We start from the raw sequence: 15,159 nt of genomic DNA, 5'->3' as shown, positions 1-15,159 counted from the left end.
GCCTCAGCCTCCCAAGGTGCTGAATTACAGGTTTGAGCCACCGCGCCTGGCCAATTTTTTTTTTTTTTAGATACAGGGTCTCACTATATTGCTGAAGCTGATCTGGAACTCCTGGGCTCAAGTGATCCTCCTGTCTTGGCCTCCCAAAGGTTTGGGATTATAGGTGTGAGCCACCACACCTGATCTCATTGTTTTTTTAGAGACTTCTTGTGCTCCATTGTATCAGATGGGCCCCCTGTTGATGAACATTGAAATGGCTTCTGCCTTTTGTAATTGCAAACCATTCTGCAACAAAATATGGTCTTTGTAGCACATGAGCCAATATAGCAGAAGAACACATTTCTAGAAGTTCAGTGGCTCACATCTGCAATCCCAGCACTCTGGGAGGCCGAGGCGGAAGCGTGGCTTGAGCCCAGGAGTTGGAAACTAGCTTAGGCACCATAGGGACACCCTGTCTGTACAAGTAATCATCATCATCATAATAAATTAGACTGGGCGCAGTGGCTCACACCTGTAACCCCAGCACTTTGGGAAGCCGAGGCAGGTGGATCACTTGAGGTCAGGAGCTCAACACCAGCCTGCCCAACATGGTGAAACCCCGTCTCTACTAAAAATACAAAAATTAGCTGGGCATGGTGATGTGTGCCTGTAATCCCAGCTACTCAGGAGGCTGAGGCAGGAGAATAGCTGGAACCCAGGAGGCGGAGGTTGCAGTGAGCCAAGATTGCACCACTGTACTTTAGCCTGAGAGAGCGATTCCATCTGGAGAAAAAAAAAAAAAAATTATCCAGCATGTGCCTGTAGTCTCAGCTACCTGGGAGGCTAAGGTGGGAGGATCCCTTGAGCACAGGAGTGTGAGGCTGCAGTGAGCCCGTAACGCCATTGTACTGCAGCCTGGGTGAGACCCTAGCTCAAAAAAAAAAAAAAAAAAAATACAGCTTTTTTAGAATTTGCTTAGGAGGTTTTCCAGTTTTCACCAGAACCAACCCTTGCCTCCACATGTTAGATAAATACTCTACAATGACTCTCTAGTAAGGCCGTAGCAGTCAATACCACGTATCAACAGGGCACGGATGTTCCTGTTTCTCCAAGGACTGCCCATGCTGTATTATGAGCTTTCTTAATACCCTGAACTAACTGGTGTAAATGATATTCCCGTGCAAGTGAGGTTGAGCTTTCTTTCTCACGCTCATGGGTTCTTTGTTGATGTTCTGTAAACACATAGATGAGCATTTGAGCAGGAATCCTCACCTTTAATGCTGCAGATGTTTAACTTGGGAAAATTCTAGTATCTGACTCTTGAACTACATAAATGGGTCTCACTCTTATAATAATTGTCACCATGCTTGATTTTTAAGAACATGTGTCTATTACATATTTAAAATGTATTTTCTTTTCTTTTCTTTCTTTTTTTTTTGAGATCAAGTCTTGCTCTGTCGCCCAGGCTAGAGTGCAGTGACGCTATCTCGGCTCACTGCAACCTCCGCCTCCCAGGTTCAAGTGATTCTCCTGCCTCAGCCTCCTGAGTAGCTGGGATTACAGGCGCCTGCCACCATGCCTGGCTGATTTTTTTTTTTTTTTTTTTTTTTTGTATTTTTAGTAGAGACAGGGTTTCACCATAGTGGTCAGGCTGATCTCAAACTCCTAACCTCGTGATCCTCCCGCCTTGGCCTCCCAAAGTGCTAGGATTACAGGCATGAGCAACCGCGCCTGGCCTAAAATGTGTTTTCAGCATTTCTTACTATTTAATGCCCTTTTTTTTTTTTCTTTCCTGAGACAAAGTTTCATTCTTGTTGCCCAGGCTGGAGTACAGTGGCGCAATCTTGGCTTCTTTCAACCTCCACCTCCCGGGTTCAAGCGATTCTCCTGTCTCAGCCTCCCAAGCACCTGGGCGACCGCTACCACGCCTGGCTAGTTTTTCATATTTTTAGGAGAGACAGGATTTCACCATGCTGGCCAGGCTGGTCTTGAACTCCTGACCTCAGGTGATCCATCCCTCTCGCCCTCCCAAAGTGCAGGAATTACAGGCGTGAGCCACCGCGCCCAGCCAACCATTTTTGAGTGTACAGCTCAGTGGCATTAAGTATGTTCACACTGCTGCACAGCCATCACCACCCTCCACCCACAGGACTGTTTCCATCTTGCAGAACTGAAACTGTATTCATTAGACAATGATGCCTCATTTCCTCCTCCCCCAGGCCCTGGCAACTACCTTTCTATTTTCCATCTGTATGAATTTGACTATTTTAGGAACCACCTATGAGTGAAATCATATAGTGTTTGACCTTTTCTGGCTGGCTCATTTTACTTAGCATAATGACTTCCACGTCTTATAGCATGTGTCAAAATTTCCTTCCTTTTTTTTTGAGAAGGAGTCTTTCCCTGTAGCCCAGGCTGGAGTGCAGAGGCACGATCTCGGCTCACTGCTTCCTCCACCTCCTGGGTCCCTGTTCAAGCAATTCTCTTACCTCAGCCTCCCAAGTAGCTGGGATTACAGGCACGAGCCACCATGTCCAGTTAATTTTTATTTTTTAGCAGAGATGAGGTTTCATCATGTTGGACAGTCTGGTCTTGAACTCCTGAAATCATGATCCACCTGCCTCAGCCTCCCAAAGTGCTGGGATTACAGGTGTGAGCCGCTGCACCTGGCCAGAATTTCCTTCCTTTTAAGGCTGAATAGTATTGCACTGTATGGACACACCACGTTCTATGTATCCACTCAGCCACTGATGGATGCTTGGGTTGCTCCCATCTTTTGGCTGTATGTTTTTTGTTTTTGAGACAAAGTTTCATTCTGTTGCCCAGGCTGGAGAGCAGTGTCATGATCTTGGCAACCTCAACCTCCCAGGTTTAAGTGACTCTCCTGCCTCAGCCTCCCAAGTAGCTGGAACTACAGGTGTGCACCACCATGCCCAGCTAATTTTTGTATTCTTAGTAGAGACAGGGTTTTACCATGTTGGCCAGGCTGGTCTCGATCTCTTGACCTCTTGATCCACCCGCCTCTGCCTCCCAAAGTGTTGGGATTACAGGTGTAAGCTACTGAGACTGGACTTAGCTATTGTTTTCTTTTTCTTTTTCTTTTTTTTGAGATGAAGCCTCACTCTGTCACCCGGGCTGGAGTGCAGTGGCACTGTCTCCACTCACTGCAACCTTTGCTTCCCAGGTACAAGGGATTCTCCTGCCTCAGCCTCCTGAGTAGCTGGGACCACAGGTGTGTGCCACCATGCCAGGCTAATTTATTGTGTTTTTAGTAGAGACAGGGCTTCACTGTGTTAGCTAGGGTGGTCTCGATCTCCTGACCTTGTGATCCACCTACCTTGGCCTCCCTAAGTGCTGGAATTACAGGCGTGGGCCATCGTGCCCGGCCGGCCTTGGCTATGGTTAATAATGCTGCTAGGTTTATTTATTTTTATTAGTTATTTATTATGATTTCCTATTTTATTTTCAGTTTCTTTTATTTCCTTTTTTTTCTTCTTTTTTTTTTTTGAGACAGAGTCTCCCTCTGTCATTCATGCTGGAGTGGAGTGACCCAATCTCTGCTCACTGCAACCTCTGCCTCCCAGGTTCAAGTGATTGTCTTGCCTTCTCCTCCCAAGTAGCTGGGATTACAGGCGCCAGCCAGCATGCCCAGCTAATTTTTGTATTTTTAGTAGAGACGGGGTTTCGCCATGATGGCCAGGCTGGTCTGGAACTCCTGACCGCATGGTCTTTTCCATGCGTATGATGCTAACTGTGGTCACTTGACTAAGGCGGTGTCTGCTTAAAAAAACATTTTTTGTTTGTTTGTTTTAACAAGGTAAAAGATACATACAGTGAAAGGTACACATCTTAAGTGAACAGGCTGGTGAGTTTTGACAAATATCATTCATCCGTGATGACAGCAGCAGTGTCCCATGGATGTCCCAATGATGTTGACCAGGATCAAGCATCCCAGTCAAGGTCTTTCTATATTGTTTACAATTGCTTTTTTCATTAAAAGTATAGTTTGTCTATCTTTTATGGGTTAATATAAATTTTTTTCTGGTATTTTACATAAAGCTGTGTGAGCCACTGCACCTAGCCTTTTCCTACAGAAATTGCTTTCTTAGAAAGTTATTTTTTCTTTTTAAATTTATTTTTCTTTTTAAAAATTTATTTATTTATTTATTTATTTATTTTTGGGACGGAGTTTTGCTCTTGTTACCCAGGCTGGAGTGCAATGGCGCAATCTCGGCTCACCGCAACCTCTGCCTCCTGGGTTCAGGCAATTCTCCTGCCTCAGCCTCCTGAGTAGCTGGGATTACAGGCACGCACCACCATGCCCAGCTAATTTTTTGTAGTTTTAGTAGAGACGGGGTTTCACCGTGTTGACCAGGATGGTCTCGATCTCTTGACCTCGCGATCTACCCGCCTCGGCCTCCCAAAGTGCTGGGATTACAGGCTTGAGGCACCGCGTCCGGCAAAATTTGTTTATTTTTTAACAAAGTTCAGCAGTTTGGGATCCTGAGGCGGGTGGATGGCCTAAGGTCAGAGTTTACTTTGGACCAGCATGGAAGAGCAAATCTCCATGGGCCTTGGAGTAGTGTAGATTTATGATTTGTTATCAATTTCTGCTTCGACACTAGCTTACTGTGTAGGGTAACCTTTAGCTCTGTAAGTCTTAATTCTTTTTCATCTCTAAAATGGGGATGTCACCTAGCTCAAAACATTGTCTCAAGAGTACAGTCTTCAAAACACCTAAAATTTTATATATATCAGTAAATAAAAAGTTTTAAAAGAGGCTAGGCGTGGTGGCTCATGCCTGTAATCCCAGCACTTTGAGAAGCTGAGGCAGGAGAATTGCTTGAGGCCAGGAGTTCAAGACCAGCCTGGGCAACATAGCAAGACCCTGGCCCTACAAAAATTTTTTTTTTTTAAACGAACAAGCCAGTAAAAAACTGGCAAAATATATGAACGCGCTAGTTACAGAAGAAGAAAAAAGCCTTTTATAGAGTCAAACATGAGAAAGGACGTCTAGCCTCACTGATGATCAAAGAAATGCAAATCAAAGCAACAATGTGATATAATTTTTCAGATATCAGATTGGCAGAGATTAAAAAGATTCATAATACCTATGTTGGCAAGGGTTTAGGGAAGCAGGCAGTCTCATACGCTGGGGCGTGAGTGTACATTGACTTTGTACATGTGTGGGGTAGTTTAGCCCTGCTTGTTAAAACTGTAAATGTTCATAATCTTTATTCCAGAAGTTGCTTTCTTAGAAACTTAATTTTTCTTTTTAAATTTATTTTTCTTTTTAAAAATTTATTAACAAAGTTCAGCTTTCTGATTCAGGCAACTTATTTTTTATATATACCTGTACAAACGGGCAAAAACGTATGTATTATTGTAATGCCATATCAAAGTGGCAACAACTCCAATGTCCACTAGTAGAGAATTTGTTATGATACAGACATGAAATGAAATACTATGCAGAAAATGAAAGGAATGAGGAAGCACTCTTTTTATGTGAATAGGTGTTCACAGGCCAGGTGCAGTGGCTCAGACCTGTAATCCTAGCACTTTGGGAGGCCGAGGCAGGTGGATTGCTTGCGGTCAGGGGTTCGAGACCAGACTGGGCAACCCTGTCTCTACGCAAAATACAAAAATTAATGGGGCGTGGTGGTGGGTGCCTGTAGTCCAGCTACTCAGGAGGCTGAGGCGGGAGGATTGCTTGAACTTGGAAGGTGGAGGTTGCAGTGAGCCGAGATAGCACCACTGCACTCCAGCCTGGGCAACAGGGTGAGACTCTGTCTCAGAAACAAAAAACAAAGCAAAGCAAACAAAACTTCATAGAGGCTAGGACCAGGAGCACTAAACACTCATTAGCAACATGACAAGTGAGTTCTCTTTTCAGATCTGTTAGGACAGAAGCAAGTACGGGTGCCATAATTCACTGATTCATTCAACAGACATTGCTGAGTAGCTGCTGTGAGTCAGGCACTGCGGTAGGTGCTGGATTTATGTAAACAGATAACTACTCACAACATTATAGGGGATGCTGTGATAGGAGACAGCAACTTCCATGTGTCGTGGTAAGGATAAAAGAGGAATCATTGGCAGCATTGAAATAGGAGCTCCGAAAGGGCAGGGACTTTTTTTTTCTCCATAACATTTTGGAACAGTGCTTGGCACATAGTAGTTGTTTGATGTATGAAATTTGCTAAATGAACGAATGAATGAATCTGTGGAGTCAGGGTTCCCAACAGAAGATGCATTTGCGTTAGGATAATTTGAGGAGGGGCCCCTTATAGGGAGATAGAGTTATGTGTGCACTGTAGGAGAATCACAGTGACCAGGCAGGATCCCAGGCTGGTGGAGAGACATTGTCACAACCCCTAGGCTGGCAGGGAGGAGAGGACTGAGGTCGCTGGAATGGGAGGGGACCAGACTCTCCCTCCCTCTGATCTCCTGCCAAATCTACATAGGAGTCACAGGACAGAGAACCCAAAACAGTCCACCCAGGTTGCCTAGAGCATACCTCAAGATGTCTTTCGCAGACTCCTGATACCTTACAATGGTATTGGGCACCAAACTCCATGAAGAACCCTGTGAGATAAAGAGTATCATCCCCATTTTACAGCTGAAAACAGTAAAAAATTGAAAACATTTTATAGACGAAACAGATGAGCTAGGTAACCTATCCAAGGTAATGGCCAGTAAGATGCTATTAACTACTGTGCTAAGAAATGCCATCATACTGTCCAGGATGGGCCACAGTGATGGTAAAGAGAGCAGTGTGTCCTGGTGGCTGAGAGCCCCGCTTTTGGAGTCCACATACAGACTGGATTGTTGGGAGGGGTGGGGCAAATTACTTCTCTGGGCCTCAGTTTCTCCATCTGTACAAAGAGATAATATCCAACTTTTGGGAATTTTTGTGAGGATTAAATGAGACAATGATTATAGAATGTTCGATACTTCATCGACTCCATTAAATAAGTGATATGAAAAGAAGACCTTAACTCTGGCTGGCTGGGTGCAGTGGCTCATGCCTGTAATCCCAGCACTTTGGGAGGCTGAGGCCTGAGGATCACTTCAGCCCAAGAGTTCAAGACCAGCCTGGGCAATATAGTGAGACCTCATCTCTACCAAAAAATTTAAAAATGAAATGGAGGATCACTTGAGTCCAGGAGGTTGAAGCTGCAATGAGCCATGATCATACCACTGTATTCCCATCCTACCTGGGTGACAGAGTGAGATCCTGCTTCAAAAAAAAAAATAAATAAATAAAAAAATAAAGAAAGACCTGGCCAGACGCGGTGGCTCACTCCTGTAATCCCAGAACTTTGGGAGGCCAAGGTGGGCGGATCACGAGGTCAGGAGATTGAGACCACCCTGGCTAACACAGTGAAACCTCATCTCTACTAAAAATACAAAAAATTAGCTGGGCATGGTGGCATGCACCTGTAGTCCTAGCTGCTCAGGAGGCTGAGGGAGGAGAATCCCTTGAACCCAGGAGTCGGAGGTTGCAGTGAGCTGAGACTGCACCACTGTACTCCAGTCTGGAGACAGAGAGGGAGACTCTTCTGTCTCAAAAAAATAAAATAAAATAAAATAAAATAAAATAAAATAAACTTTAACTCACACAAACCACGCAAGTGTTAAACCTTCGGAAATATGCCAGGATGCAAAGTGTTTCCTCTTGGGTTGGGGAGTATGGTTGTTCAATTTTTGTTCACTACTTGTATTTTTCCATTTTTGACCAGGACCACATGGCTTTGGAAGTCAGGAAGGCCAGGTGCTACCTCTGTCCCTCCCTCCTTTGCTTTTATCAGGGCCTCCTGTGTCCTTGCCTCTGCTTTCTCTGTTGGCCCCAGGCCTCCGGGCTCCGGTCTGAGCGGCCAGTGTGTGCAGCAGTGGTAGACCTTGTATTCCATGTAGGATTCAGTGACTTGAGGCCGTCCTTCCCGCAAACACCACCTCCCTCCTGAGGGTGGGGAGAATGTGGAGAGAGAGCCTGAGGCAACGCTTTGGATCCTGGTAACTTTCAGACTTTGATCCTAGTTTGACTTGTTTTCCAACTGGAGTTCTAATTGCCCAGCCTCCTGGAGCAGACTCTCCTTGCTATGAGATGATAGGTTATTAATATAATATTAATAATCATCCTGTAAAATGAGTATCATCCACATTTTATAGGTAAGAGAACTGAGGCTCAAAGAAATTACATCAATTTGGCTAAAATTGGCAGGGTGCAGTGGCTCACACCTAATCCTAGCACTTTGGGAGGCCGAGGCAGATGGATCACTTGAGGTCAGGAGTTCGAGACCAGCTTGGTTAACATGGCGAAATCCTGTCTCCACTAAAAATATAAAAATTAGCCAGGCATGGTGGTGCATGTCTGTAATCCCAGATATTTGGGAGGCTGAGGAAGGAGAATCACTTGAATCCAGGAGACAGAGGTTGCAGTGACTCGAAATTGCGCCACTACCCTCTAGCCTGGGTTACAGAGCAAGACACTGTCTCCAAAAAAAAAAAAAAAAAAAAGGCTAAAATTCTACATTTGGTAATTGGCAGAGTTGTGGCCAATTTGAGCCCTTTTACTTCAAAGGCTGTACTTTTTGAAGCCTTCAGTGTGTTTTTCAGAGAAAAAAGTTTTAATTTTCTAATTATGTAAACAATGCCAGGTTACAATTGGAAAACACGTAAGGCAGGAGAAACATGTCCATGAAGCTGGAGCCAGTGCCCATGCTTCCTGTAGGATTGTGTACTTTGGTGTTTTCCAACATTATAGTACACGCCCTGTTCCATAGTATGAGTTCTGTGGAGCTTTATATTCAATGGTTGCCTAACCATCCCTCAGCGGATACACCATCATTTAAACAATTCCCTATTGTCAAACCTTCCAGCTGCCTCTAGTTCTTTATTGTCAGCAATGTGCTGCGAAGAACATGGTTTTATTCAGAAAGCTTTTTCTGTTTGTCGTCCCATTTCCTTAAGATAGTTTCCCAGAAGTGGAATTACTGGTTCAAAGGCTATTAGCATTTTAACCCTCTTCCTACATCTTGCCAAAGTATTCCCCTGAAGGGGGTCACCGTCTACTTTTCCTGCCAGCAGCTTGTGACAGTATTTTGAGGACAGCTTCCTATTCTAACTGGTTCTTTTTCTTCTCTCTGCAAAGCCTCATAAGAAGAATGGCTCAGAGCGTGGTGGAAGTCATGGAGGACTCGAAGGGGAAGGCACAGGAACACCTCCTGGCAAATGGAGGTAGGTGGGGTGGCCCTCTGATGTGGAGTGCGATCTCCTGGCTCTGTCCAAGACAGAGTCGCCTTGGTTGTGGCCACACAGTAATCACTGAGTTGACCCAGGCCTCAGTGGATGCTCTGGGTTGACACATTGGGCAGAGCTCTGTACTCACTTTTTTTTTGAGACAGAGTCTCACTCTGTCCCCCAGGCTGGAGTGCGGTGGCGCAATCTCGGCTCACTGCACCCTCTGCCTCCTGGGTTCAAGCCATTCTCCTGCCTCAGCCTCTTGAGTAGCTGGGACTGCAGCCACACACTGTCCTGCCTGGCTAATTTTTGTATTTTAGTGGAGACAGGGTCTCACCGTGTTTCCCAGGCTGGTCTCAAACTCCTGAGCTCAGGCAACCCGTCTGCCTTAGCCTCTCAAAGTGCTGGGATTACAGGCGTGAGCCACTGAACCCGGCCAATTATTATTATTTTCTGAGACATGGTCTTGCCCAGGCTGGAGTGCAGCGATGTGATCATAGCTCACTGCACCCTCAACCTCCCAGGCTCAAGTGGTCCTCCCACCTCAGACTCTCACTCACCACCACTCCTGGCTAATATTTTTTATTTTTTGTAGAGACAGCATCTCACTATGTTGCCCAGGCTGGTCTTGAACTCCTGGGCTCAAGGGATCCTCCTGCCTTGGCCTCCCAATGTGCTGGGATTCCAGGTGTGAGCCACTGTTCCTGGCTGGTGCACCACTTTAGCTCATCTGCACAGCTAGGTTTGGGAGCTGCGCCCCTTCATCAGTTACTGGCTCTGCAGTCCTGCCTCTACTCTAGCCCGCTGCTGAACTCCTCAGTGCGTTGGAGATGAACATGGGGTCCAGGGAGCTCAGCGGGGCTCCTACTGTTTGCCCTCCGCCCTCTCCAGAGTCACCGCTCTCCCCATCTGGGTAGTTCTGCCCTCCTCTCCTCACCCCCTCTGATTTACCCCTTTCCCCCAAAGAGGTGTGAAAAATGCCTTCGTGTGCTGAGGAAGGCCTCCAGCCAGTCTTCAGCTGCCATCAGGTCAATAAGAACAGAGGCCGTACCCTGAAGGCTCCCTGCATGGCGTCACGCTGAGAATGTGGGCCTCCCGTGAGCTGATAGGACCAGCCTTTAGATTCCAATGATGTTTTGGCCCATTAACTGTGTGCGTACTATTTCAGTGCATTTAAAATGTGCAAGACGAACCTTTGAGACTTTGGAAACTTTAGAATGAAATGTTGCCTGGGTGAGATGGCTCCAGCACTTTGGGAGGCCAAGATAGCAGATCACAAGGTCAGGAGATTGAGACCATCCTGGCCAACATGGTGAAACTTCGTCTCTATTAAAAATACAAAAATTAACTGGGTGTGGTGGTGCATGCCTGTAGTCCCAGTTACTCAGGACGCTGAGGCAGGAGAATTGCTTGAACCAGGGAGTCGGAAGTTGCAGTGAGCCAAGATCATGCCATTGCACTCCAGCCTGGTGACAGCGTGAGATACCATCTCAAAAAAAGAAAAGAAAAGGGAATGAAATGTTTGAATATCTGTAGAGATAATTACACTTACGTGATTCTATGCATATATATATTGAAAATAAGAATATAATACTGGGCCAGTGTGGTGGCTCACGCCTGTAATCCCAGCACTTTGGGGAGCTGAGGGGGATGGATCGCCTGAGGTTAGAAGTTCAAGACCAGCCTGGCCAACATGGTGAAACCCTATCTCTACTAAAAATACAAAAAAAAATTAGCTGGGTGTAGTGGTGCACACCTGTAATTTCAGTTACTTGGGAGGCTGAGGCAGGAGAATTGCTTGAACTCAGGAGGCAGAGGTGGCAGTGAGCCAAGATTGCACCATTGTACTCCAGCCTTGGTGACAGAGTGACACTCTGTCTCAAACGAACAAAAAACAACAATAGATAATACTGTATTTTGACTGTAACTTTTCCATGTTTAGAAATATTTAGGTATGCAAATACTGACCGTGTGTCAGTGCCGCAGGGTCCAGCACAGTCACGTGCTCTGCAGGTGTGCCGCCCAGGAGCAGTAGCTTCTGCCAGATAGCCTCGGTGTGTAGGAGGCTAGAGCACCTAGGTTTTTGTAAGTGCCCTCTGTGATGTTCACACAATGACAAAAATCACCTCATGACACATTTCTTAGAATGTGTCCCTGTCATGAAGCAATCCATGACCGTATATACTACATATTTATCATAACATTTATATCATTTGTTATAAATATAACATATATTCATATTTTTCCCTCCTGAAAACATGAGGAGACTTTTTTTTTTTCAAGATGGGGTTTCACTCTTGTTGCCCAGGCTGGAGTGCAATGGGGCGATCTCAGTTCACTGCAACCTCCGTCTCCTGGGTTCAAGAGATTCTCCTGCCTCAGCTTCCCAAGTAGCTGGAATTACAGGCATCCAGCACCACGCCCAGCTAATTTTTTGTATTTTTAGTAGAGACAGGGTTTCACCATGTTGTTCAGGCTGTTCTCAAACCCCTGACCTCAGGGGATCCACCCATCTCAGCCTCCTTGGGTGCTGGGATTACAGGTGTGAGCCACTGCAGCCGGCCGAGGAGGCTTTTTATTTGGTTAAGTTGACAAATGAAAATGTTCCTACCCTCTTGGCTTTGTGTGTCTATGTGGTTTAATAACTCCACCTTATTATATTGCAGGCCTGAAAGAAAAGATGAAATGTTTAAAGAGTAGGTTATGCATTGTTTGCTGTGTCTGTGCTTGGTGTGACGCCCGCATGTCCCGGGGAGGTGGAATCTCGGTCTGGCTGTAGGGGTACAGCGATCAGGTTACGACGATTTCTCAAGTAACAACCTCGTAACTTGGTCATGATATCCACATGACACAGAGAGCCACTGTCTCATCCCCTCCCCTCTGTCCTGCTATCCCGGCCCCTCCTGAGCAGGCTGCATGCCACCTGGAAGCTGGGAACGCTTTGACCTTGCGAAGGTCAAGGTGAGCTCCCATCTCTTTCTGTGTGTGGTCTGCTTCTTGCTTCGATGTTGATTCGGTGTCCCGACTGTCTGCTCTTTGAGGCTGTCTGCTTTATGGACACTGGAAGCTTACACTCCAGGCTTCGCTTTGTGTGGCCTTGATTGGGGCTCAGACACACAAGGAAACTCCCGGGGTGGTCCTGGTGCTCAAACAGGTCTTTCCTTGTGTGAATGTTAGAGGGAGCCATTTGCTTTGGATTTTCTCCAGCCCACTCAAACTGGTGGAATTAAAAATAGCAAATCATGAGGCCGGGCGTGGTGGCTCACACCTGTAATCTCAGCACTGTGGGAGGCCAAGGCGGGCGGATCACCTGAGGTCAGGAGTTTGAGACCAGCCTGGCCAACATGGTGAAACGCCGCCTCTTAAGAAAAAAAAAAAAAGAAAAATAGCAAATCATTTTAGGTTAAATAAAAACCTTTAGAGATTGGCAGTTACCAAATGCCTTCCCAAATGCAGTCTGTCTGTCACACTGAGATTTTTTGCTGATGCTAAGAAAAAATCTCCTTGTCAAGTTAACCAAATGGGTCTGATTTTCCAGGAGGCCATTTCTAGGGCCAGGACTGAAAGGCTGACTTCAGGTAGAGAGCTACTTTTCTACATGAACAACAGAGGAACTTAAGCTTACATGAAAATAGTGATCGAAATGCTTATATTTTATGCAAAATTAATGTACCGTAAGTTAGATGTAATTGCTATGCAGTATCCATCCCCAGTCCTGATGGCGCTAGCAGTGGCCTCTCTTCTCAGGAAGAGAAAATTCAGCTTGGTTTGTTGAATGGGCTTTATGACCTCTGCGCATCCTGTGAGTTGGGTCTCAGCTTCCCAAGACTAGAGCTGGTAAAGCACATTCTGAAGCCTGGAGGCTGTAGGGAGGCTGAGGTGGGAGGATTACCTGGGGCCAGGAGTTCGAGGCCGTAGTGCACTGTGGTCGTGCCTGTGAATAGGCACTACACTCCAGCCTGGACAACATAGCAAGATCTTGTCTCTTAAAAAAAAATAATAAAGGCCAGGCATGGTGGCTCACACCTGTAATCCCAACACTTCGGGAGGCCGAGGCGGGCAGATCATAAGGTCAGGAGTTCGAGACCAGCCTGGCTAATGTGGTGAAGCCCCATCTCTACTAAAAACACAAAATTAGCGAGGCATGGTGATGCACACTTGTCATCCCCAACTACTCAGGAGGCTGAGGCGGAAGAATCACTTAAACTCAGGAGGCAGAGCTTGCAGTGAGCCAAGATGACACCACTACACTCCAGCCTGGGCAACAAGAAACAAGGGCGAAACTCCATCTCAAAAATAAGACAAAACAAAACAAAACAACAATACAGCATGGACTCTAAACCAGGCCAGGGAGACCTTTTAAACTGCGTTTGACTTGGGCTTTCCCAGTATTACCTGAATGAGGAAATCTTTCTCCTCTGCAGGGTACCCGTATGAGCGAGAGGCACGCACTCTTGCATTTTAATCCTGTCTCCTCCAGGGGTGTTTAGGGCACCACTGCCAGCAGCCGGTCAGACCTGGTCCACAAGTCACTTCTGGGTTTTCCTTTCTCACCTGTAGATGGACTGAACGGCTTCACAGGCTCTTGGCTTCGCCTGGGCACCTGTTGTTTCTGCTTGTCCCTTGCCTCTAGCTGAGTTGGGAGCAGGGAAGGACACAGACAGCTTCAATAGCAGCCAGGCTGGTAAACACACCTTGCCTGGCCTGGGCCCTGGAATGCCCACAGAAGACAGAAACCCTTGAGGCTTGTCTGGCTTGCTAGGTGATGGGCGGTAACCAGGGTGGTCACAGTCCCTCATACTGTTGCCTGCAGTATGGGCAGGCCTCATTTTTGTTCTCAGACAAGATCATTATTGCTCAAGAGCTGTCAGCCTGTGCGCAGCATATTTTGATGTGGAGTGAGCCTACCTGGGTCATGGTCTGACCTCACGGGCCCTCAGCCCAGGTCCCCATCACCCCCTCTGAGGTCCAGGCTTGAGTGACTGCAGCCCAGGCAGGGGAGGCCAGGCCTGTGTGTTCCAAGCAGCAGAGAGCAGGCTGCGATCCTGTGAGTACAGAAGGCCGGAGGGGCTGCGTTCACGCCTGTAATCCCAGCACTTTGGGTGTGTCAGGCTCATTCTGCCAAGGTGAGGTCTCAATCTGTCAACTAGAGACATTTAGTCAAAGGAGACTCCTATATTATTTCACAATAATTCTGGGTCACTTTGCTTAGAGAGGTTAAGGAGCTTATCAGGTCACAGAGCCAGCAAGAGTCGGAAGTGACATTAAATGTGGGCCTTGCTGGTTCGAAAGCCGTCGTTCCTACCACTGTTTTACCGGCTCCCAAATACCTCTCAGCAAGTTTTCATTGGCTTGTGGGAAATCAGAAAAATAAAGACAAGCAGTATTTTTTTTCTTTTTTTTTTACTTTTTTTTCTTTTTCCAAAACTATATAAATCTTATTTTAAAAAGCAATATTTGGGCCAGGTGCAGTGGCTTATGCCTATAATCCCAGCACTTTGGGAGGCCAAGGCGGGTGGATCATGAGGTCAAGAGATTGAGACCATCCTGGTCAACATGGTGAAACCCCATCTCTACTAAAAATACAAAAATTAGCTGGGCATGGTGGCTCATTCCTGTAGTCCAGCACTTTGGGAGGTGGGCAGATCACCTGAGGTCAGCAGTTTGAGACCAGCCTGGCCAACATGGTGAAATCCCGCCTCTGCTAAAAATACAAAAATTAGCCAGGTGTGCTAATGTGTGCCTGTCATCCCAGCTACTCAGGAGGCCAAGGCAGGAGAATCTCTTGAACCCAGGAGGCAGAGGTTGCAGTGAGCCGAGATCGTGCCACTGCACGCCAGCCTGGGTGGCAGAATGAGATCCATCTCAAAAAAACAAACAAAAGCCGGGTGCGGTGGCTCAAGCCTGTAATCCCAGCACTTTGGGAGGCCGAGGCGG

At 46.5% G+C, this 15,159-nt stretch overlaps 1 protein-coding gene across 6 annotated transcripts in view; it reads left to right on the top strand.

Annotated features, from left to right (window-relative positions):
- Positions 1 to 15,159, top strand: part of ATP6V1C2 (ATPase H+ transporting V1 subunit C2) — a 58,306-nt gene that overhangs the window by 19,594 nt on the left and 23,553 nt on the right. For 3 of the 6 annotated variants that reach the window (XR_004273716.1, XM_032294130.1, XM_032294132.1), the window contains exons 4-5: positions 9,134 to 9,219; positions 11,889 to 11,918. The exons of 1 other annotated variant lie outside the window; for it this stretch is intronic. Coding sequence is in view for 4 of the 5 variants with exons in the window: in XM_032294130.1 (XP_032150021.1) it covers positions 9,134 to 9,219; positions 11,889 to 11,918 (116 nt within the window). In the remaining variant the exon portion in view is untranslated. The remainder of the gene's footprint in view (positions 1 to 9,133; positions 9,220 to 11,888; positions 11,919 to 15,159) is intronic. 2 more of the 6 variants (XM_032294133.1, XM_032294131.1) reach the window with 1 other exon arrangement.

This window comes from Sapajus apella, unplaced genomic scaffold (genome assembly GCF_009761245.1).
Source record: "Sapajus apella isolate SASKATOON/1434 unplaced genomic scaffold, GSC_monkey_1.0 scaffold31, whole genome shotgun sequence".
NCBI lineage: Eukaryota > Metazoa > Chordata > Mammalia > Primates > Cebidae > Sapajus > Sapajus apella.
This window is presented reverse-complemented; position numbering and strand designations above follow the sequence as displayed.